The sequence below is a fragment of the Dendrobates tinctorius genome, unplaced genomic scaffold (assembly GCF_039654945.1).
Source record: "Dendrobates tinctorius isolate UK_male_01 unplaced genomic scaffold, ASM3965494v1 ptg000120l, whole genome shotgun sequence".
Classification (NCBI taxonomy): domain Eukaryota; kingdom Metazoa; phylum Chordata; class Amphibia; order Anura; family Dendrobatidae; genus Dendrobates; species Dendrobates tinctorius.
Genome location: NW_027361788.1, coordinates 37,435,802 through 37,460,579, shown reverse-complemented (window position 1 = coordinate 37,460,579; position 24,778 = coordinate 37,435,802). Strand labels below are relative to the sequence as shown.

General features: G+C 40.6%; 1 protein-coding gene across 9 annotated transcripts in view; it reads left to right on the top strand.

Moving 5' to 3' along the window:
• Positions 1-24,778, top strand: part of RALGPS1 (Ral GEF with PH domain and SH3 binding motif 1) — a 1,264,350-nt gene that overhangs the window by 980,558 nt on the left and 259,014 nt on the right. For 8 of the 9 annotated variants that reach the window (XM_073541171.1, XM_073541175.1, XM_073541174.1 and 5 more), the window contains one exon: positions 9,585-9,652. In XM_073541171.1, the coding sequence (XP_073397272.1) occupies positions 9,585-9,652 (68 nt within the window). Of the gene's footprint in view, positions 1-9,584; positions 9,653-16,598; positions 16,722-24,778 lie in introns of those variants that run through there. The other variant, XM_073541176.1, reaches the window with a different exon arrangement.

The following is a 24,778-nucleotide window of genomic DNA, read 5'->3' as shown; positions in this document are numbered from 1 at the left end:
TTAACCTCTTGATGATCATTCTGTAACACCTCATTTCAGTTTGGAAAAGTGTGCACTACGGTCATTGTTTTGTTCTGCTGCTCCCATGCTGGGGCTTGTGGTGCAACAGACTTTTTTAGACTGTGCCATCATTTCTGCTGTTGTTGATTGAAGAATCGATGAACTGTATAAAAAGTTCCTGACCGGTTCCTGTCTCCTGCTTTTTTTTCTAATCCACTTGTTCTGTCTCCGACATTTAATTGATAATCCCTCATTATCTGCTTGTTAATGTTTACAGTGTTTTCTGGCTCCATCTAGTGACCAGAGTCATAACCGCAGTGTTATTTTGTGTTTTACTTTCACTTTCTATTTCCTTCCATTTACAGTGCATTCTGGTAAGGATGCAATGCACCCTGGTAGCCTTTTGCAAAGGATTATGGTTAGTTCAGCCCCATTTTCCCTCTAGTCCACCATTTTCCTTCTGCCTGTTTTCAGGAAGCATCTCATTTCTCTTCTCCCCTTGTGACAGCATCGCTGGTATGTATTTATGTTTCCTGTATCCAATTCCTGTCTCTTACTAGCCTGCTTAGTTAGCTCCCCTGGTTAGCTATTAGTGCAGATGATGTATTATGTATATATGAATCCCTGATGAACCCAGTATTGATTTTATGCATATATGTTTTTTGTTTGTAGTTTCATCGCGCCAATATACCATCATGTTCAATAAAGCACAGATTCAACTACAGTTTCCTTGTTGGACCCCGGTATAGCGGTTTAGCTGCCTGTATAAGCTACATGAATTCTGCTTCATTTAGTAATGACAGAACACCACTCTAATCCCTCTTTTCACCCCTTTCTCCAACCCCATTTCTGCTGCCGAGCGCTGATCAGTGCTTGATCTCCCGATTTTTAGCATTAATTTTCTTTTGCAACACCTCTGAGCATGCGTCATGCAGGTACTGAGCGCTAATCAGTGATACACATCTCATACTCACAGCGCGCCTCAGTAGTATTCCTGTATCAATATATAATTGCCTTAAATTGTCTGTCATCCACTTCCGTCTGGATGTCCCCGAATCCCACAATCCACCGCGCCGCACTGAAAGTATGCCAACCGCCATATTGGAATACCCAAGTGATGGGTATTCCAATATGCCACCCGCTGGTGGTACCAGGCCCTTCCACAGTACCCCCAGCGAGACGCCGCCGTACCCCGCCACCGCTGGACCCCCCCACCGCCGCTGCTGGACCCCCCATTGCTGCTGGACCCGCTGCCACCGCCGCCGGACCCGCCACTGCCTGCCCACCCACCTCCGTCACAGCCAGCAGGAAAGACCGCGGCTTGTGGCCTGTGCTGGAGATAGGGTGTGGGCGCCCTCTGATGGCGCCGCACCCCATCTCCAGCACAGGCCGTAAGCCGCGGTCTTTCCTGCCGGCTGGCCGCCACCAGGACCCTCACCGCTGCTGAACCCCTCCGCCGCCGTGACTGGACCCGCCGCTGCTGGCCTCGCCACCGGACCCGACGCTGCCTGCTCGCTATGTACATAAACACATACGTACACACACTCACATACACACATGTACTCACACACATGTACTCACATACACACACACGTACTCACATACACACACACGTACTCACATATACACACATATACACACATACTCACATATACACAAACGTACTCACATATACATGTACTTACATACACACACGTACTCACATACACACATGTACTCATATATACCCACACACCCGTACTCACATACATACACACCCATACTCACATACACACCCATACTCACATACACACCCATACTCACATACACACCCATACTCACATACACACCCATACTCACATACACACCCATACTCACATACACACCCATACTCACATACACACACACGTACTCGCATACACACACACACGTACTCGCATACACACACACGTACTTACATTCACACGTACTCCCATACACACACACGTACTCACATATATACACACATACGTACTCACATACGTACTCACATATACACACATACGTACTTACATATACACAGATACGTACTCACATACACACACGTGTACTCACATCTCCAGCACAGGCCGCAAACCACCCTCTTTCATGCTGGTTGTGACTGCACGGAGGTGGGTGGGCAGGCAGCTGCGGGACACACATACGTACACACACACACACACACACACACGTACTCACATACACACATACTCATACACACACGTACTCACATACACACACACACACACACACACAAACACGTACTCACATACACACGTACTCACATGCGCACACACACACGTACTCACATACACATGTACTCACATCTCCAGCACAAGCCGCAAACTACCCTCTTTCCCTCTGGCTGTGACTGCACAGAGGTGGGTGGGCAGGCAGCTGCGGGACACACACACACGTACACTCACACACACACACGTAACATGTACACACACATATGTACTCACACACATATGTACTCACACACACATGTACACACACACACACACCTCATACACACACTTCCCTCCCAATGCGATAGCATCGGGCACACCTCTAGTATATTATATATGAATACCCAGTTTTTCAGCCCTTCAATTATGACACCTTTTCACATGGACACTATTCATAGGTGGTGTACAACCCTACAAGGCTTTCATGCAGCTTTTTCCCTGTGGGCTCTGGTGCAGCATCTTTATACGGCTAGCCACTTACCATAGTTCAAATACCAGTTCCTCACATCACAAACACAGGAATTCAATCCTATCCCTTTTTTTTCTTTTTACCTGTAAATATTAATTCTAAATTCAGTTTTCTTTTTATTTTCTTACTAGATCACCAGCAATGATTATGTGTTCTGATGTGGTCTCTTGATATTCGATTCCGCTGCACACATTATTTCAAGTACTGTCATAATTTTATATAAAAAGAAAATGGTATAAAACCAAAGCCTGCTCACAACCAGACCATCAGGTGCACGGAACTCCATCGTGATGCGATGTCATCTTGTAATAAGAGAAAAAAAGTTTGTTCCAGCTCCTTTAAAAAATTTACCGTATATACTCGTGTGTAAGCCGACCCGTATATAAGCCGACCCCCCCTAATTTTGCCACAAAAAACTGGGAAAACTTATTGACTCGTGTATAAGCTGAGGGTGGAATCCATAGTTTATGCCCCCATATGCTGCTCCATAGTTTATGCCCCCATATGCTGCCCCATAGAATATGCCCTCATATGCTTCTCCATAGTTTATTCCCCCCATATGCTGCAAAAAAAAAACCATACTCACCTCTCCTGGGTTCATCGCCGCTGTCTGCCGCTTCTTGTGTCAGTGACTGTTCAGCCAGCAGAGGGGCGGTGTGCACTAATCACGTCACCGCGCCCCCTGCTGCCTAAACGTCACTGACACAGGATGCAGCAGAGACAGCGGTGAGCAGCGATGGACCGGGGACAGGTGAATATCGCTATACTCACCCATCCTGCCGCGGTCTCTGCAGCCTCGCTCGCTTCTCCACTGTCCCCCTTCCCTTCCGGTCTTCAGCGGTCACGTGGTACCGCTCATTACCACTCAAGAATATGCGCATATTCATGAGTGGTAATGAGCGGCACCACGTGACCGCTGAAGACAGGAAGGGAGACAGTGGAGAATCGAGCGAGGCTGCAGTGACCGCGGCAGGACAGGTAAGTATGATCTCTGACACCCCCGCTCCCCCTCCCCCGCCGACCCCCAGGTATATGACCCGTGTATAATAATAATAGTGAAACATTATTTCGTTGCATTTGTTCATGCCACTGGGCGCTCTGGTGTTCAGGTAGTAGATCCAGAAGGCTTCACATGTGAGGAGACCTCTTTTGTCATCTCCTCCACGTTCAGACCTCTGGATCTGTTCTATGCCACTGATTTGGAATGATGCCAGATTGCCTCCATGTGCTGAGATAAAGTGCCTTGCCGCTCCTGATATGTTACGGTTTAGAGTGTTTTTATTGATACCCCTAAGATGCTCTGTAATGCGCGTTTTTATCTTTCTCGTGGTGCAGCCTATATTTGATATCAATTTTATTCTCCAAGCTGCTTACTATCTACTAACTAATAACTTCTTCTCTTTTGACGGCATGTAATTTTTGCAGAAAATAGGAGTAGCAATGGGGGCGATATTCTCCCCATCGCTTGCAAACATAGTGATGGCATTTTGGGAATCTGAGGTCATGTTTTCTCATAATAATCCTTTTGTAGAACATGTAATCTGGTATGGCAGATATATCGATGATATCCTAATTATATGGGATGGAGATATATCTGCTATACCTAGATTCCATGAATATATCAATACCAATGAACATAGTATTAGGTTTACGTATAAACACGATCCTAACTCTATGGTATTTTTAGAGTTGAATCTGAAAGGTATAAACGATGAAATAATTATTGCAAAAACACACAAAAAACCTCTCCGTGGCAATACTATATTGCACGCAACAAGTAATCATCCAAAACATACAATAAAAGCAGTTCCAGTTGGAGAGTTCATTAGACATAAAAGAAATTGTAGTGATGAAATTTATGTGCAGTCTGAGTTCAATATGGTTAGTGAAAAATTAAAAAAAGTAAATATCCCACCTGGATGCTAAATAGAGCAAAACACATAGCAGATACAAGAATAAGAGAGGAACTAATAACCTCCACAACCACTAAAAAGGAAAACCATGAAGAAAATAAAAACATGAAAGAGAAGAAAAATAAAAATAAAAAACAATAATAAATCCTATGTGTCCTTGCAATATAGTGCACAATTTGAAAAAATGAAGCACATCATAAATACATTTTTGCCAATCCTATATGAGGATAAAATCTTGGCAGATATATTAAATGAAGGAGTAAATGTGGTGGCAAGAAGAGGTAAAACTATAGGAAATTATGTATCAAATAGTGTGTATAGCTCTAGAAAAAACGAACTTGGTTGGAAACTCAAGGCTTTTACAAATGTGGTAGCAAAAACTACCACATGTAAATATGCGCTAGTAATAAAAACCTTCACAAATCAGGAAAAAACAAAAGAATTTAACATTAAAAAATACATCAATTGTAATTCAAAAAATTTAGTATACAAAATAAATTGCTCCATATGCAACCTATCATATATAGGCTGCACCACGAGAAAGATAAAAACGCGCATTACAGAGCATCTTAGGGGTATCAATAAAAACACTCTAAACCGCAACATATCAGGAGCTGCAAGGCACTTCATCTCAGCACATGGAGGCAATCTGGCATCATTCCAAATCAGTGGCATAGAACAGATCCAGAGGTCTGAACGTGGAGGAGATGACAAAAGAGGTCTCCTCACATGTGAAGCCTTCTGGATCTACTACCTGAACACCAGAGCGCCCAGCGGCATGAACAAACGCAACGAAATAATGTTTCACTATTAAAGCTAATAGTGGATATTTTATTATGTATATATTGTTATATATTTTGTCTGTCTTAAAACACTACTGCCAAAGCAGATCAGGAATCTATATTAGTCAGTCAGTGAAATCACACACCTGTAGAATAATTGTAATGCTGTTGAGCTCCTCCTAATTTGCAAGTGCAGGGTTTAAATGTTTCTGTATGTCAGTTGAGAAAGTTCTGTAATAGATGGAAACATCTTGCTTGCACTAATATTTGCACACTGTCTGTGGAGTTTTTAATCGTGTGAAAACTTTTTTGGAATCATTAGAGGATTACATTTTTTAAAGGAGCTGGAACAAACTTTTTTTTTTTTCTCTTATTACTGTCATAATTTTCCTTCTTTTTCACAATGTCATTCATGAATTAAGTGTCCCTTATAGGGGTTTTGTGTTTTAGCAATTTTAGAAGTGTTGTGCTTATTGTTTCTATTATTGGCTTTCATGTTTACCATACTTTATTTGTGCCCAGCAGGGCGAGACCTTGAATATTGACCTTCCTTCTATGTCTATTTAAACCTCGCTCTGTTTCATTGATCTCTGCATGTAGTCTATTTTTTTAAAGCGTTTGTTTCAAACTTGAAACGTGGAATAAAGCTACTATTGGATACTACCACAGTGTGGAACAAGCGCTGTCAACCAGAAACTTCCATCCTTCTTTTACTTGTCGGCATTACACTTTTGTCATCCGTGCTCAGTCCGTATTTAGGACTTTTTTCTTCTTATATGTTTTTTTTTTTTCTCTCTTGCATCAACTCCATGCAAAAAAAAAAGAATATTAAAATAGTTATTTAGATTAATTGATAGTGCTATATACATGAACAATGGGAGCTACAGTAACAAAAATTACTGTAGTAATTGGCTTACACTGCAATATTTTTTACTAAAAAAAATACAATTAGGGTCAGATAGTTGCGGACGTTGAGTAATTTTTTTCGAACATCCATTTATCTGTAATTGTACAGTAGTTTCAGAATTTAAGTGAAAAATTATTGTAGTAATTTATACTATTTTTTTTTTTTTCTGCTACATAGAAATACATTAAACATATAGATCCTAAAGTAAATTGACCATACTCGGATCAAGAAATGTCTCTCAACAACAATATAAAAACAAATAAATTTATTAAACATCCAAAATGTGACACATTAAAAATAACAAAGATTGGTGCCTCAAACCATGCAAACAGAGGCATTATTGATTTGGGTATTTCAGTGTTCCACTTTCTAGCTAGCCTCTGTTTGCATGGTTTGAGGCACCAATCTTTGTTATTTTTATTGTCACTGTCACGATCCATTTTTGGATCTGTCAGATTCTGGACTCTTATATAAACCTTTTTCCTTTCTGGCCCTAGGGGGTTAATATGGGTTTTTGCCTCCAGTGGCCGCTGGTGTTACTACAACTGTAGTTGGTCGGCTGCTGGGTTCCCCCCCCCTGTGGCCGCTGGTGTTACTACATGATTAGTTAGTCAACAGGTGGTGACTACTTCCACTTACCCTTTATAAGGCCACCTGGTGCTGCTGATCACTGTTGGTAATACTGGTCATCTACTAACCAACCTTGGTGTAGATTGGACCTACCTGGTTCAGCTTATATGGAGCAGTGGTGTTGCTGCTGGATGCAGATCGAGTGCCTTTCTCTGCTGCTTGGAGCATTGGCAGCAGATAAAGCTAAGTTTTGGTTTTTAGTTGCTTTAACCCCATGGTGTCTGTTTTATCTTTTCCTTTTGTGTTATTGGTGCAGTTAACTTTATTGCCTGTCTCCCCTTTTGGGGAGGGGGTTGGTGGTTTAGCTCAGGGCTAAACAGGAGATAGGGACAGGTCGGGGACTTGGGCCTTACTACATTCAAGTGTACCCCCAAGTTAAGGAAAGTCAGGGCACCCCCTTAGCCTGAGGGGCAGTTCAGGGGCCCAGGTTCCACGTCTCCTGTTTTTTCCCTACTGCCCCGTGACAGTCACATTTTGGATGTTTAATAAATGTATTTGTTTTTATATTGTTGTTGACAGACACTTCATGATCCGAGTATGGTCACTTTACTGTTGGATCTACAGTATATGTTTAATACTTGCTATGGAGTGTTGCCCATCCTTTTGTAGGATTAATGGGCATGGGTAGTATGCTTATTACATAGAAATACAGTTAGCATAATTTAGTTGCAGGTGCTCATTCATTGTATTTACTGTTGTCCATTAAGTACCCTGTTTTTTTTTTTTACCAAATTTTTGTATTCTCCTTTTAATTTTATTTCTGTATTCTTTTCTTCTATTCTGTTTCGTTTACCTTTCTTCTATTCTAATTTAATTTATTAATATTTACCTGAAATGCACACCTGAATAAAATTTTGTTATCCAACACACGTGAAAAACACACACACACCATTTATGTGAAAGTTGAAAAATCTCGCTCTTCTCAAAAATTAAACAGGAATACCAGTTCCAAGATATTAATGTACCTATTTAGTTATCAATTCATAACAATATGCAAAACAAGGAGAAACAGAGACAATATATACAAAAAAAACCCTAAAGATTTTATTTATGTTACAAAAAATTACAGAAAAATACATAAATATTAGATTTGTGTGGGTACAATATGGTTTGATCAATATGTGAATACAGAGGCTGGAGAATTGATCAGGAAATAAGTGACAATATGCGAGCAACAAAATTGATTTATCCAATATAGAAATTTATGCTAGACATCTATATCAGCTGACAATGTCAATTTCAGTTACTGCTCTGTGCACAATGATAGTAGTAAAACAATCCAATAGAGGAGCAGTGATACAATGTCGATCATGAAATGTCAGTGAATATACAGTATGCTGCACGCAATACATGTAATAGAGAGGGGTGCAATTGACTAACTCGAAACGCGCGTTGGGGAACATTGCCGTGGTCTTGGCAGGATTCACAAATGCTACAGTGCCTTGTAAAAGTATTCGGCCCCCTGGAACTTTTCAACCTTTTCCCACATAGCATGCTTCAAATATAAAGATGCCAAATGTAAATTTTTGGTGAACAATCAACAACAAGTAGAACACAATGGTGAAGTTGAACGAAATTTATTGGTTATTTTAAATTTTTGTGGAAATTCAAAAACTGAAAAGTGGGGAGTGCAATATTATTTGGCCCCTTTACTTTCAGTGCAGCAAACTCACTCCAGAAGTTTATTGTGGATCTCTGAATGATCCAATGTTGTCCTAAATGACTAATGATGATAAATATAATCCACCTGTGTGTAATCAAGTCTCCGAATAAATGCACCTGCTCTGTGATAGTCTCGGGGTTCTGTTTGAAGCACAGAGAGCATCATGAAGACCAAGGAACACAACAGGCAGGTCCGTGATACTGTTGTGGAGAAGTTTAAAGCCGGATTTGGATGCAAAATGATTTCCAAAACTTTAAACATCCCAAGGAGCACTGTGCAAGCGATCATATTGAAATGGAAAGAGTATCATACCACTGCAAATTCGCTAGCGATCTCGCTCTGTGAGACGGGGCCTTAAGAGGGCCAGGTACGGATTAAAAATGTACAAACTGTGTGAAAGTACCTCAGGTTACACTCACAGATTTAGTGTTTATGAAGGGAGGGACACAAAGATTTAAAGTTTGTTGGAAAAATGAGAGATTCTTGCTAAACTTTTACTCTTCTAACTTCCTAATAAAAAAAAGCTACGCTTAAAAAATTATGCTGATGTAGACATGTGGGAAATATATTATGTATGAACAATTTTGTGTGTCATAGCTATCTGGTTTAAAGGCATACCAATTAAAAGTTTGAAAATTGCAACATTTAGTTTTTTGGGTTTTTTTTGTCAAATTTTCAATATGATTAAAGTTTTCTTTGGGAAGATATCGACCAAAATTTACCTCGAACATGAAGTAAAACGTCATGAAAAATCGCTGGGATATGTTCCTTAGTTATTACCTTATAAAGTGACACTGGGCAGAATTGCAAAATTTGGCCTGGTCAGGATGGTAAAAACAGGCTTGGGGTGAACAGGTGAAATGATAGGTTAATAACATGAAATGATAAATTCTGACATTTCTTATTGATACTTTATAAATAATGATCATTTATAATTTTTCTTTTTACAACAATTCATCTCTAAACCTATAAATATATTTTTTATCTTTTAGACTTTCATTAAGGATCGAGCCAGGAAACAGTTCTCCTCGTCTGGTCTCCTCCAAGGAAGATCTTGCAGGTATATGTTTTTACTATTTTTTTTTTTTTTCCCCAAAAATCATACTATTCCTAACAAAGTGTTAGGTGGAAACTAAGAGATCTGTAATTAATATTCCCATTACAAGATAAAGGACTGCAACATTGTATTGACGTCCTTGAGCTTCCTTCTCATAGTGCATAAGTGATATAATATGTGAAAAATCTTTATTAGGGCAGTTTCACACGTCAGTGTCTCCGGTACGTGTAGTGACAGTTTTCTCACGTACCGGAGACACTGACACACGTAGACACATTCGAATGAATGTGTCTATGCAGATGTCAGCGTGTTTTCACGGACCGTGTGTCCAAAACACGGTGACATGTCCGCTTTTTGTGCAACAGCACGGATCACACGGACCCATACAAGTCAATGGGTCCGTGTGAACACGTACCGCACACGGATACTGTCCGTGTGCGATCCATGTGCGTTTTTAAAAGGTTAACATTGAAAATAATTTTTCAAAAACATGGACAGCATACGCACAGCACACGGATGTCACACGGATGGCATGCGTATGCACACAAACACGGATAGCTCCGGTACCGGAATTATCTGGACGTGTGAAAGTGCCCTTATCATGCTAGTGAGTTGAAAAAAGTCTAATTACTTTCACTAAGAAAAGCAGAAAAATAGTCTTGCCGTCATCAGACCTTTTAATGGATAAAGAAAACACCAGAAAATTTTAAACTTTGTTCACAAATGTTCATATTTCCGTATGGAGCGGAATTTTTTTTTTTTTGTAAACCACAGGAACCAAATAAAAGTATTTTTATGTGTGGTCAAACAAGAGAGAGATGGTTTTTACAGATTCTCAGCACATGTGCAGTCACTTTCTTCAGGAAAACAAAAGAATTTTAGACATTTCTGGAAAAAAAAATCCTCATGTTTCATGGAAACTTCCTGTGCGGTGTTTATCCCAAATTAAACGTCTTCCCTCTTTAGTATGTGGGAGACGTTATGAGCAAGCTTTGTATGGACTCGAGGGAGGAAAAGATGAGCAGGGGAAGATAATCGGCTTCTCAAGGCTATTTTTTCTTTATTTAAATACACAAAAAATGCACAAAAAGTCCTACTAATCCAGTAATGAGCAGCTGATGAAATATTCTGGATTATGAGTGCAAATAACCACATGATATATTATACTATCAGCTGATCCTTCTCCACCTACACCTTCAAATCTTGTGAGGTGCCTACATTTTTTAGATTATTTGCGGCTCTGTGCAGGTACTGGACTACTTGATAATGGATTTTACTATAATATGTGTGATTGATTTTTCTTTTTTACTATATAAATTTCTTTTTTAAATATTTATGTATATCCGTACTCTGCATACGTTTGCAAACACTCTGATTTGCTTTCCCCCCACACACAAAAAATAAAAAAATAAATAAATTAAATCTATAACAATTCGGCTTATTTTACATATAGATTTTGTTGAGTTTTTCCCTAATGAACTCCGTAGAAACTGTTGACGTGCTGCTAAGTTAAAATGTGCGCCAAAGGTCAATTTCTGTACTGATTGTTATCTGCAGCAAGAAGGTGAGTTTTGTTAAACTCTCATCCACTGTGCTGCTTTTGTGAAATCCAGATGATAAAACTGGGGGCTACAGGATATTAAATTTCCCATAATTTAGTTGTTCACTTTAGACAATACCTTTTTCTTAGGGTGAGCTGATTACAGGGTGATAAATGTACAGTTTCCCTACAGTGCCCCCACAGGAAATATGAAGCATTAAACATTTCTAAATTGAAATCAATGAATTAGGCTGTAAGCTTAAAGCAAGGACCTCCAAGGTGGTATTTTCGGAAATACTTCCTGTACCACGTGCCACGCCAGAGAGGCAACGGGAGATTAGGGAGGTTAATAAGTGGCTCAGGAATTGGTGTAGGAAGGAGGGGTTTGAGTTCCTGCAGAACTGGGCCGACTTCTCAGTTGGCTACAGGTTCTACGCTAGGGACGGGCTGCACCTCAATGCGGAGGGTGCAGCTGTGCTGGGGGAGAAAATGGCTAGAAGGTTGGAGGAGTGTTTAAACTAGGGACGGGGGAGAGGGTATTCCTTTTATAGGAGGGGAAGACAGTGCAGATAGAGACCAGGGCACAAATAATGAAATTGGGGGTGAGGGTGGCATGGGGGGGTGGGGTTAGAACAGTTAATAATTTAAGAAAGAATAGAGGTACACAGAGATACATAAAGTGCATGTATACTAATGCCAGAAGCCTCGCCAACAAGATGGAGGAATTGGAGTTAATGTTGTTGGAACATAATTATTACACGGTGGGAATATCTGAGACATGGCTGGACGAGAGCCATGATTGGGCGGTTAATTTACAGGGCTATAGTCTGTTCAGAAATGACCGTACAAATAAGCGAGGGGGAGGTGTGTGTTTATATGTAAAATCATCCTTAAAACCCATCCTTCGTGATAATATATATGAATCTAATGAAAATGTGGAGTCCCTGTGGGTGGAAATAAGGGGATGGGTCAAAAATAATAAATTACTGATAGGGGTTTGTTATAAGTCTCCAAAAATAATTGAAGCAACAGAGAATATCCTCATAAAGCAAATAGATGAAGCTGCGACTCAAGGAGAAGTCATTATTATGGGGGACTTCAACTAGCCTGAAATACATTGGGGAACCGAAACCTGCAGTTCCACTTCCTGCAAAGGTAATAGGTTTTTGACAACTATGAGAGACAATTACCTTTCACAACTGGTTCAGGACCCAACAAGAGGGGGGGCACTGCTAGACCTAATATTGACCAACAGGCCAGACCGCATATCAAATGTAAGGGTTGGGGGTCACTTGGGTAATAGTTATCACAAATTAATAAGTTTTCATGTATCCTTTAATAAGATGTGTAGTAGAGGGGTTACAAGGACACTAAACTTCAGGAAAGCAAATTTCCAACGGATGAGAGATGATCTTGGTGCAATTAACTGGGACGATATCCTGAGACATAAAAATACACAAAGAAAATGGGAGACGTTTATTAGCATCCTGAATAGGACCTGTGCACAATATATACTGTAAGGGAATAAACATGCGAGAAATAGGAGGAAACCACTATGGCTAAATAGAGCTGTAAGGGGTGCAATAAGAGATAAAAATAAAGCATTTAGAGAATTAAAGCAAGTAGGTAGTGATGAGGCATTAACTAAATACAGAAGATTAAATAAATTCTGTAAAAAGCAAATCAAGACAGCAAAGATTGAGACAGAGAGACTCATTGCCAGAGAAAGTAAAAATAATCCCAAAATATTCTTTAACTACATAAATAGTAAGAAACTTAAAAAATGATAGTGTTGGTCCCCTTAAAAATAGTCTGGGTGAAATGGTGGATGAGGAGAAAGCCAATATGCTAAATGACTTTTTTTCAACAGTATTTACACAAGAATATCCCATGACGGATAACATGATCAGGGATAAAAATTCTCCATTAAATGTCACCTGCTTAACCCAGCAGGAAGTACGGCGGCGTCTAAAAATCACTAAAAATGACAAATCCCTGGGCCCGGATGGGATACACTCCCGAGTACTGCAGGAATTAAGCACAGTCATAGATAGACCATTATTTTTAATCTTTATAGATTCCATAATAACAGGGTCTATACCACAGGACTGGCGTATAGCAAATGTGGTGCCAATATTCAAAAAGGGAACAAAAACTGAACTTGGAAATTATAGGCCAGTAAGTATAACCTCAACTGTGGGTAAAATCCTGGAGGGTTTTCTAAGAGATACTATACTGGAGTATCTGGAGAAGAATAACCTCATGACCCAATATCAACATGGGTTTACAAGGGACCGTTCCTGTCAGACTAATCTGATAAGCTTTTATGAAGAGGTAAGTTCCAGATTGGACCAAGGGAATGCAGTGGACGTGGTGTACATGGACTTTTCAAAAGCTTTTGATACAGTGCCACACAAAAGGTTGATACATAAAATGAAAACAATGAGGATAGGGGAAAATATGTGTAGGTGGGTTAAGAGCTGGCTCCGGGATAGGAAACAAAGGGAGGTTATTAATGGAGCACACTCAGACTGGGTCACGGTTAGCAGTGGGATACCACAGGGGTCAGTTTTGGGCCCGCTTCTTTTTAATATATTTATTAATGACCTTGTAGGGGGCATAGAGAGTAGAATTTCAATATTTGCAGATGACACTAAACTCTGCAGGGTAATCAATACAGAGGACGACAATTTTATATTACAGGAGGATTTATGTAAACTAGAAGCTTGGGCTGATAAATGGCAAATGAGCTTTAATGGGGATTAATGTAAGGTCATGCACTTGGGTAGAACGAACAAGATGTATAATTATGTGCTTAATTGTAAAACACTGGGCAAAACTGTCACTGAAAAAGACCTGGGTGTATGGGTGGACGACAAACTCACATTTAGTGGCCAGTGTCTGGCAGCTGCTGCAAAGGCAAGTAAAATAATGGGATGCATTAAAAGAGGCATATATGCTCATGAGTCATGAGGAGAACATAATTTTACCTCTATATAAGTCACTAGTGCGACCACACTTAGAATACAGTATAAGCAAAATCCAATGATCATAGTGGGTATATAATAATAATAAATAGAAAATACTAGAATTTCACACCCACAATAAGTGCAGACAGGGAAGACCAACTGTAATATTAAGATAATAAACAGAGAACAAGCACAGTCATAAGGTCACAATAAAACTGAAAAATTTATTAATGCATAAAATACAGACAGACAAATGCAAGTGGGGGCTAGAAGATGAAAGGGTTATTCAAACCGCATGTGCGAGGCCCAGGGTAGGTTGGTAGGAAGGCAGAAAAATGATGATATCATGGCATAGAAAACATATATGCACAGTGGCAAGGTGAAAATAAATCACAGGTACAAGGCATCACCAAATGGTGCAAATGACCGGCACGAAAGCCATATGTGCATAATAGCACAGAGAAGCCTAACAGGATTGAATATCAACGAGGCCTAGATATGCCCATAATATTCAGATGCATAAAGGACAAGTAGATGTATTTTGAAAAACCAAGAGTACAAGTACCTGTAAAAAGAGTAACCGCCTTCCTCCACGTCCCACCCGCCCCGACGCGCGTTTCGGCGTGCCTTTATCAAGGGGCATAGAGTACTAGGCATAGACATGATCCTTAAATATCCCTGGACCCGGAAGCCACCATTACCGCCGCGCGGCCATCCGGTGACGTCACGAACGCGAGGACGCGCTCATGCGGGCAACCGAGATCCGAGTCACGTGGGCCCCACGTGACCCGGAAGTCGGCGCATCGCTGAGCTGCGAGCCAGCGACGCGCGTCAGCAGGGGACAGGCACATTGGAATGGGAGGTCAGGAGGCACCATAGCCAGTACTGGCAAAAGAATGGGCAAGCACCGGGAGCATATAAACCATATAAAGCCTACATCCACAAACATTGTGTATAGATAAAAGGTGCATATAATACTAAGGATAGAATAATAGAATATAGCACATTTAACAAAAGGGGAAAAAAAATTGGTATATTAATCCACAATATAGCCTTAAACAGGGCTGAAAATAGTTTCCATACAGGTTGCAAAACTATACCCAAAGATATATATACACAGTCAATGGAAATGAAAATAACAACCCCAAAATATACACAATGTAAAAGAAACAACCCAAAATATAGTAAATATAAGTGTACATGCATATGGGCAAAAGAACATATAAATAGATATACCAAGATATAATTATCATAGATGGCAATATATATATATCCAATTGTACATACAGTAAAGACATAGTATTGTCAAATAACAAAATATAAATACACAAAATTTTACAAAAAACAAAGATGCATAACACATAATCCATATGCATAGCTATACACATATATATCCCCATACACAAGGGGGTTATTTTGACGGCTGTAGATGTAGAAGCAATATCATGTCAGTGGCCGGCGTTGAGCGTCCATAGATATAACCAGGCACGGGGAACAGTGCTCAGGAACAAAACACCTAAAACATAACCAAAAACGTATTAAAACCATATAAAACAAATACATGCGGGAGAAAAACCAACACAGCGATATGGCGACTAAAGGAATGGCGAAAAGCTGAGGTTCTCATTAAGTCCTAGTGGTTGGACAGTATCAAGAGTCCAAATCCATCTACTCTCTAGCTGACCAAGACGTTTGGACAAATTTCCACCTCTGATATTGATGTCCAAGACATCAATTCCCCGTACACGTAAAAGATCACTGTTACATTGATGGAAATTCCTGCCTCAACGTCCAATGATCACTTTTAGACGTGCTAAGAACCTACGTGATCTCCTGACTAGGAGTCATCACGTGGGGTCACAGCCACAAACGTTTTTGGATACCGCTTCCTTTAGGGGTGGTTGTTTTCCTTGTGGCCGCTGTGTGGCTTGCCCTAACGTTGATAGATGTGATAATTTTTTCAGTTCTGACGGTACAAAAAATTTTAGAATCAAAAAACGGATTACGTGTACCACTAGATACGTTGTCTATTTTGTCATTTGCCCATGTGGTTTAATCTATGTGGGTATGACAACTAGACAACTTAAAGTCCGAATTAGAGAACACATTTTGGGTATTCAGGCCGCCAGCGGTCACGAAGAAACAACCACCCTCAAAACTATCCCTAAACACTTCAAGCTGTTCCATCAATGTAACAGTGATCTTTTACGTGTACGGGGAATTGATGTCTTGGACATCAATATCAGAGGTGGAAATTTGTCCAAACGTCTTGGTCAGCTAGAGAGTAGATGGATTTGGACTCTTGATACTGTCCAACCACTAGGACTTAATGAGAACCTCAGCTTTTCGCCATTCCTTTAGTCGCCATATCGCTGTGTTGGTTTTTCTCCCGCATGTATTTGTTTTATATGGTTTTAATACGTTTTTTGTTATGTTTTAGGTGTTTTGTTCCTGAGCACTGTTCCCCGTGCCTGGTTATATCTATGGACGCTCAATGCCGGCCACTGACATGATATTGCTTCTACATCTACAGCCGTCAAAACAACCCCCTTGTGTATGGGGATATATATGTGTATAGCTATGCATATGGATTATGTGTTACACAAAATTTTACAAAAAACAAAGATGCATATTTATATTTTGTTATTTGACAATACTATGTCTTTACTGTATGTACAATTGGATATATATATATTGCCATCTATGATAATTATATCTTGGTATATCTATTTATATGTTCTTTTGCCCATATGCATGTACACTTATATTTACTATATTTTGGGTTGTTTCTTTTACATTGTGTATATTTTGGGGTTGTTATTTTCATTTCCATTGACTGTGTATATATATCTTTGGGTATAGTTTTGCACCCTGTATGGAAACTATTTTCAGCCCTGTTTAAGGCTATATTGTGGATTAATATACCAATTTTTTTTTCCCCTTTTGTTAAATGTGCTATATTCTATTATTCTATCCTTAGTATTATATGCACCTTTTATCTATACACAATGTTTGCGGATGTAGGCTTTATATGGTTTATATGCTCCCGGTGCTTGCCCATTCTTTTGCCAGTACTGGCTATGGTGCCTCCTGACCTCCCATTCCAATGCGCCTGTCCCCTGCTGACGCGCGTCGCTGGCTCGCAGCTCAGCGGTGCGCCGACTTCCGGGTCACGTGGGGCCCGCGTGACTCGGATCTCGGTTGCCCGCATAAGCGCGTCCTCGCGTTCGTGACTTCACCGGATGGCCGCACGGCGGTAATGGTGGCTTCCGGGTCCGGGGATATTTAAGGATCATGTCTATGCCTAGTACTCTATGCCCCTTGATAAAGGCACGCCGAAATGCGCGTTGGGGCGGGTGGGACGTGGAGGAAGGCGGTTACTCTTTTTACAGGAACTTGTACTCTTGGTTTTTCAAAATACATCTACTTGTCCTTTATGCATCTGAATATTATGGGCATATCTAGGCCTCGTTGATCTTCAATCCTATTAGGCTTCTCTGTGCTATTATGCACATATGGCTTTCGTGCCGGTCATTTGCACCATTTGGTGATGCCTTGTACCTGTGATTTATTTTCACCTTGCCACTGTGCATATATGTTTTCTATGCCATGATATCATCATTTTTCTGCCTTCCTACCAACCTACCCTGGGCCTCGCACATGCGGTTTGAATAACCCTTTCATCTTCTAGCCCCCACTTGCATTTGTCTGTCTGTATGTATTTTATGCATTAATAAATTTTTCAGTTTTATTGTGACCTTATGACTGTGCTTGTTCTCTGTTTATTATTAGAATACAGTGTACAGTTCTGGTCTCCGGTGTATAAGAAAGACATAGCTGAACTGGAGCGGGTGCAGAGAAGAGCGACCAAGGTTATTAGGGAACTAGGGGGTCTGCAATACCAAGACAGGTTATTACTCTTGGGGTTATTTAGTTTGGAGAATCGATGGCTTAGGGGTGGTCTTATTACATTGTATAAATATATGCAGGGACAGTACAAAGACCTTTCTAATGATCTTTTTACTCTTAGACCTGTGACGGGGACAAGGGGGCATCCTCTACGTCTGGAGGAAAGAGGGTTTACGCATACTAACAGACGCGGATTCTTTACTGTAAGAGCAGTGAGACTATGGAACTCTCTGCCATATGATGTTGTAATGAGTGATTCCCTACTAAAATTTAAGAAGGGACTGGATGCCTTTCTTGAAAAGTATAATATTACAGGGTTTATACACTAGTTTCCTTAATATTGCGTTGATCCAGGGAGCTAGTCTGATTGCCGTATGTGGAGTCGGGAAGGAATTTTTTTCCCCAATGTGAAGCTTATTGTTTGCCACATGGTTTTTTTTTGCTTTCCTCTGGATCAACATGTTAGGGCAGGTTAGGATAGGATATGGGTTGAACTAGATGGACTTAAAGTCTCGCTTCAACCTTAATAACTATGTTACTATGTTACTATGTATTGTCTATGTAATACATGAATTTGCTAGATCCCCCATGGTAAGAAACTCTCTTTTCTCCAGGTAATAGATGAATGTCCCTTTCCAAATATAAGGCTTCATATATCCGACATTCACAGTTCAAGTATGGATCACAATGCAAGCATAGGCGCCTGGTCCCCATACCCAAACTCGGCAACCTCATAGACTGTCAGGAGACCCACAGTCAGTCTGTATATTGCAGTCCATAGTTACACCCTGTTAGATGTGTAAAGCCGGCCTAACAACGTGGGCTTTCTGCTTTTCGTGCAATGTCACCACTAGAATATCTACACATTTAAGGAGGTGATCGTGCCAATGATATCTCATCTCCATATATCTACTGAGGGCATGTACAATACTTCATGTAATTATGTGGAGACAGTACGTCGCCCGCACCACTCACCTCCTGACACAAAAGTGAGAAGCGACGAACAATCCCTTTAAATTTTCTAATAATATGCAGTTATTAACCTGGCTGACGCCTTCATAATGATGTTATTGCTGTTGTCAGGTTTTTGCTTGTAACATAAATTCATGTGTTGATTACTGTAGTTGTAAAAACAAAAATCCACCTTATGAGAATATCCACCCCACCCCCTACTCTGTATACTTCAACATTAAATATTATGACTCCTAAATGTTAACCTTCTTATGGATAATGTTATATAGGAAGACAAGGTCTCACACATAAGGCAACCGTCCTCCGGAGGAGGTTTATGATGTCCATAATCTTTTTTCCATTCTGAGTGTGATTCTCCATTCTATGAATAAGGAAAGAGTTAAATCAATAAAGCAAAAGTTAATGTGGATGGAGATCTATTACTTCATGATTGTGGTATGCAGGAGCCTAAACTTGTCCTTGGAATGGAAAAAACAGTAATCGAGCAACACATTTTGGGATTCAAGTTCCAAATAACAGTTGCAGCAAGGCAATGTGGTTTGTTGTGGACATGATATAATACAGAACACTGCAGTGGTCGCCAGTGCATTGAGCAATCTTCATAATTGTCTGTCATCTTGGAATTTTTTTAACATTTATTTTTGTGAAAATAAAAGTTTTCATCCTCTAGTTCAGAGCTTTCCTCTAGGTCAGAAGTGCAATTCTCTTCTTAGCGGGATCAGACTTGGGATGTAAGACATAAGTAATGTAAAAAGGGCGAGACAGAACTGTAATAATGGGTTTCCTTCATGGTTTTATTTCACCTGATAATTGGTTGAATTGTTGGAAGATATTTAATAGTTGTACTCCATAAGTTACAATTATTTCCTAGGCAGCTGTAGATGTGTATTAGATCAGCACAGACAGAAATGTTGCATATTATGAGTTTTTTTGGTCCTATTTGCTTGAAAAGTACATTTTTCTCCCCATATTCGCTGTCTGGGCTGTGGGGTAAGAATTATGTTCTGGGCCACTCAGGTGTCTCCCAGGATGCTCCTCTTTCCTAAAGTAGTTTCATTGAAACACTGGGTGAGAAGCTGCATCTGCATCCCCCTCCACCCTCTGTAGTGTTTACAGGTTTACACTAGATAGATTTAGGTGACTAAGGTCTGAACATTTACTGAGAGTTCACAGACAGAAAACAGAGAAGTGCAAGGTGCTGATGGGTGCATTATTTTTTAATTGATGGTTTGTCCTTCATATAGGTCATCAGTGGGATCTAAATCTCTGAAACACTGATTATCTGTTGTTTGAAGTGACGGCAGCACTCTAGTAGGCGACATATACCCTTCATTGTTTACAATGAAGCTCCATAATTTTAGTATGCTAGGTATTACACCTTAGTCACCTTCCCCGTAAAGGGACAGAGCTAGTCAGCTTGGGGTTTCAAGAGTCGATCCCTCAAGATCTTACAAACAGGAAACTCACTTTTAGTCAAGCTGAAGGAAATTTCTAAAAATGGTGACAACCAATTCTCTGAGCCAATCACTGTGTCTTCTCTCTGCCTTACTTGGCAGCTCGTACACAGAGCAGTCCTTTCTCCCAAGGTAAAGGGAATCTAAAATTTATTTTTCACCCTGAAGCATGATGGCAGTGACAATAAAATACAATAAAGTAGAAAAAAGTAGAGAACATTTTTATTTCTATATTGATTTATATATGGTGGTACAATCATTCTTATTAGGATGAACTGTGACACAAGCTGCCCTGTAACTTGCAACCGCGAACTTTGTACCATTTATAGAAGGACTTGTTACAATTAATGGTTTTATCTAGAGGTGACCACAGAGCTTGCCATGTCTTACTCCAAAACCATAATTATAGAGGAGCCATCATTACCACTAACTTCCTCTCGGCAATCAGCCCACCACAAAGAAGGTTAATGGGGTGTTAGATGGCTGGCCACATCTTCAGATCCATGTATGAATGGCGTCAATGGGCAGTAGTCCTACCTGAATCCATTCCCAAATGTCTTCTGCAAAGGACTAAACCCCAAATTGGTTATGTTCAAATATTTAATAGTAATGAGTGATTATCATGGTGGATAGTATGATTATTTTTCATGCATCTGTGTAAGATCTTTGACACTGGTGGTCTTCAATTTTTTTATTTTTTTGAATTTCACAATATTCGCCTGATTAACTGGTTCTGCTGATTGGTGGTCTTCTTCATAGAAATATCAGTGGTTAGCTCTGCAGCTTTGCAGCACTGAAGTCCTGGGTTCAAATCCCACCAAGGACAACATCTGCAAGGAGTTTGTAAGTTCTCCCTGTGTTTGCATGGGTTTCCTCCGGGTCTCTGGTTTCCTCCCACACTCCAAAGACATACTGATGGGAAATCTAGATTGTGAGCCCCACTGCAGACAGTGTAGGTTAATGTTTGTAAAGCACTGTAGAATTCATGGCGCTATATTATTATTATTATTATTATTATACATTTATATAGCGCCATTTATTCCATGGCGCTTTACATGTGAAAATATAGACAAGTACAATAAACGTATAAGACAAGGGACACACAAGGACAGAAGGAGAGAAGGACCCTGCCCGCGAGGGCTCACAGTCTATATAAGTGAGTAAAATAAAAATAAATAAATACCTGCGAGGTCATGATGAGATACAGTTGTGGCCAAAAGTATTGACACCCCTGCAATTCTGTCAGATAGTACTCAGTTTCTTCCTGAAAATGATTGCAAACACAAATTCTTTGGTATTATCTTCATTTAATTTGTTTTAAATGAAAAAACACAAAAAGAATTGTCCTAAAGCCAAATTGGATATAATTCCACACCAAACATAAAAAACAAGGTGGACTAAAGTATTGGCACTGTTCGAAAAATCATGTGATGCTTCTCTAATTTGTGTAATTAACAGCACCTGTAACTTACCTGTGGCACCTAACAGGTGTTGGCAATAACTAAATCACAATTGTAGCCAGTTGACATGGATTAAAGTTGACTCAACCTCTGTCCTGTGTCCTTGTGTGTACCACATTGAGCATGGAGAAAAGAAAGAAGACCAAAGAACTGTCTGTGGACTTGAGAAACCAAATTGTGAGGAAGCATGAGCAATCTCAAGGCTACATGTCCATCTCCAAAGACCTGAATGTTCCTGTGTCTATCGTGCGCAGTGTCATCAAGAAGTTTAAATCCCATGGCACTGTGGCTAACCTCCCTAGATGTGAACGGAAAAGAAAAATTGACAAAAGATTTCAATGCAAGATTGTGCAGATGTTGGATAAAGAACCTCGACTAACATCCAAACAAGTTCAAGCTGCCCTGCAGTCCGAGGGTACAACAGTGTCAACCCGTACTATCCGTCGGCGTCTGAATGAAAAGGGACTGTATGGTAGGAGACCCCACTTCTTACCCCGAGACATAAAAAAGCCAGGCTGGAGTTTGCCAAAACTTACCTGTAAAAGCCTAAAATGTTTTGGAAGAATGTTCTCTGGTCAGATGAGACAAAAGTAGAGCTTTTTGGGCAAAGGCATCAACATAGAGCTTACAGGAGAAAAAAAGAGGCATTCAAAGAAAAGAACACGGTCCCTACAGTCAAACATGGCGGAGGTTCCCTGATGTTTTGGGGTTGCTTTGCTGCCTCTGGCACTGGACTGCTTGACCGTGTGCATGGCATTATGAAGTCTGAAGACTACCAACAAATTTTGCAGCATAATGTAGGGCCCAGTGTGAGAAAACTGGGTCTCCCTCAGAAGTCATGGGTCTTCCAGCAGGACAATGACCCAAATCACACTTCAAAAAGCACTAGAAAATGGTTTGAGAGAAAGCACAGGAGACTTCTAAGGTGGCCAGCAATGAGTCCAGACCTGAATCCCATAGAACACCTGTGGAGAGATCTAAAAATGGCAGTTTGGAGAAGGCACCCTTCAAATATCAGGGACCTGGAGCAGTTTGCCAAAGAAGAATGGTCTAAAATTCCAGCAGAGCATTGTAAGGAACTCATTGATGGTTACCGGAAACGGTTGGTCGCAGTTATTTTGGCTAAAGGTTGTGCAACCAAGTATTTGGTGCCAATACTTTTGTCTGGCCCATTTTTGGAGTTTTGTGTGAAATGATCAATGTTTTGCTTTTTGCTTCATTCTTTTTTGTGTTTTTTCATTTAAGACAAATTAAATGAAGATAATAATACCAAAGAATTTGTGCTTGCAATCATTTTCAGGAAGAAACTGAGTATTATCTGACAGAATTGCAGGGGTGTCAATACTTTTGGCCACAACTGTACAAGTGATTCTCACTAAATTACAGCCAATGAAAACCAAAAAGTCATTATCTAAGTAAATTAGAATACTTTATAACACCAACTTGAAAAATTATTTTAATATCTAAAATGTTGGCCTACTGAAATGTATGTTCAGTAAATGCACTCAATACTTGGTCCAGGCTCCTTTTGCATCAATTACTACATCAATGCTACGTGGCATGGAGGTGATCAGCCTGTGACATTGCTGAGGTGTTATGGAGGCCCAGGTTGCTTTGATAGCAGCCTTCAGCTCGTCAGCATTGTTCAGTCTGGTGTCTCTCATCTTCCTCTTGACAATACTCTATAGATTCTCTGTGCGGTTAAAGTTAGGTAAGTTTTCTGGCCAATCAAGCACAGTGATACTGTTGTTTTTACACTAGGTATTGGTACTTTTGGCAGTGTGGACAGGTGTCAAATCCTGCAGGTGAATGAAATTGTTAGGGTTGGCGGAACGCACCAAATTATAAAATAGTAGTAGGTGCGTTCGCAGCCCGGGGTCCACCGTGCAGAGGTGGTACACTGCTGCTAGGTAATGGCGGGAGTATAAAGCGGAGTAGAAAGGTCACGTGGGTTAACGTCACCCAGTGTGAACAGGAGCGAACTCAACTGACAGAGCCGCACTACCGCTGAACATAAATGCCGGAGCCTGTTTAACTCAGAGCCCGGCCAATGAGCGCACAGATAGCGGTCACAGAACTCTGCCCCAAGGACATGGGGTCAGAGTCCCTCTAGACCTTCTGAGCGTGCAGCGTTGCAACTGCGGACGCTGCTATAGACGCTGACTACGGAGTGTAGAGCACGTGCACTGAGGCGTGCCGAGTCACTGATGGAGAATGATGCCTGTCTCAGACTCTGTCCTACCTTCACCTAAGCCTGGGCGCTTAACAGGCTAGGCTGCACAACACATGCGTACCAAGAGTAGGGGTTTCTTAATGAGTCATTCACCAGAGACATTCATACATGCATACAACACTCACTCCTCATAGTCTGATAATGCAGTCTATACTAGCGCATGGCCGAGAGGCTTCCGGGACCTTCCTGGCCTTTCGGATGGAACAATCCAAGCTGGAGAAGGACCTGAGCATGTGACCTTCAGTTTCCAATGGGAGATCACTTCACGGGCATCCAAGCTGGAGAAGGACCTGAGCATGTGACCTTCGGTTTCCAGTGGGAGATCACTTCACGGACATGCTCAATGGACCCAAAGGAGGACTTGGCCCCTGGAGACCTGGCACTCAACTTAATGCTTAGTGAGACAATTTATTGTAGTACCAGAAAACATTTCGGTTAGTATAGACCTTCATCAGTTACGTGCTAGTATGTTTGAATGCAGTTTAAAGGAGGGTGCTTTTTATGGTTCTCTTTGGTAAAACTGGTAATCAGATAATCAGAATGCTGCTGTAACGCAGTGGGCAGTATAAGCGCTGCAGGCTGCGCTTATACT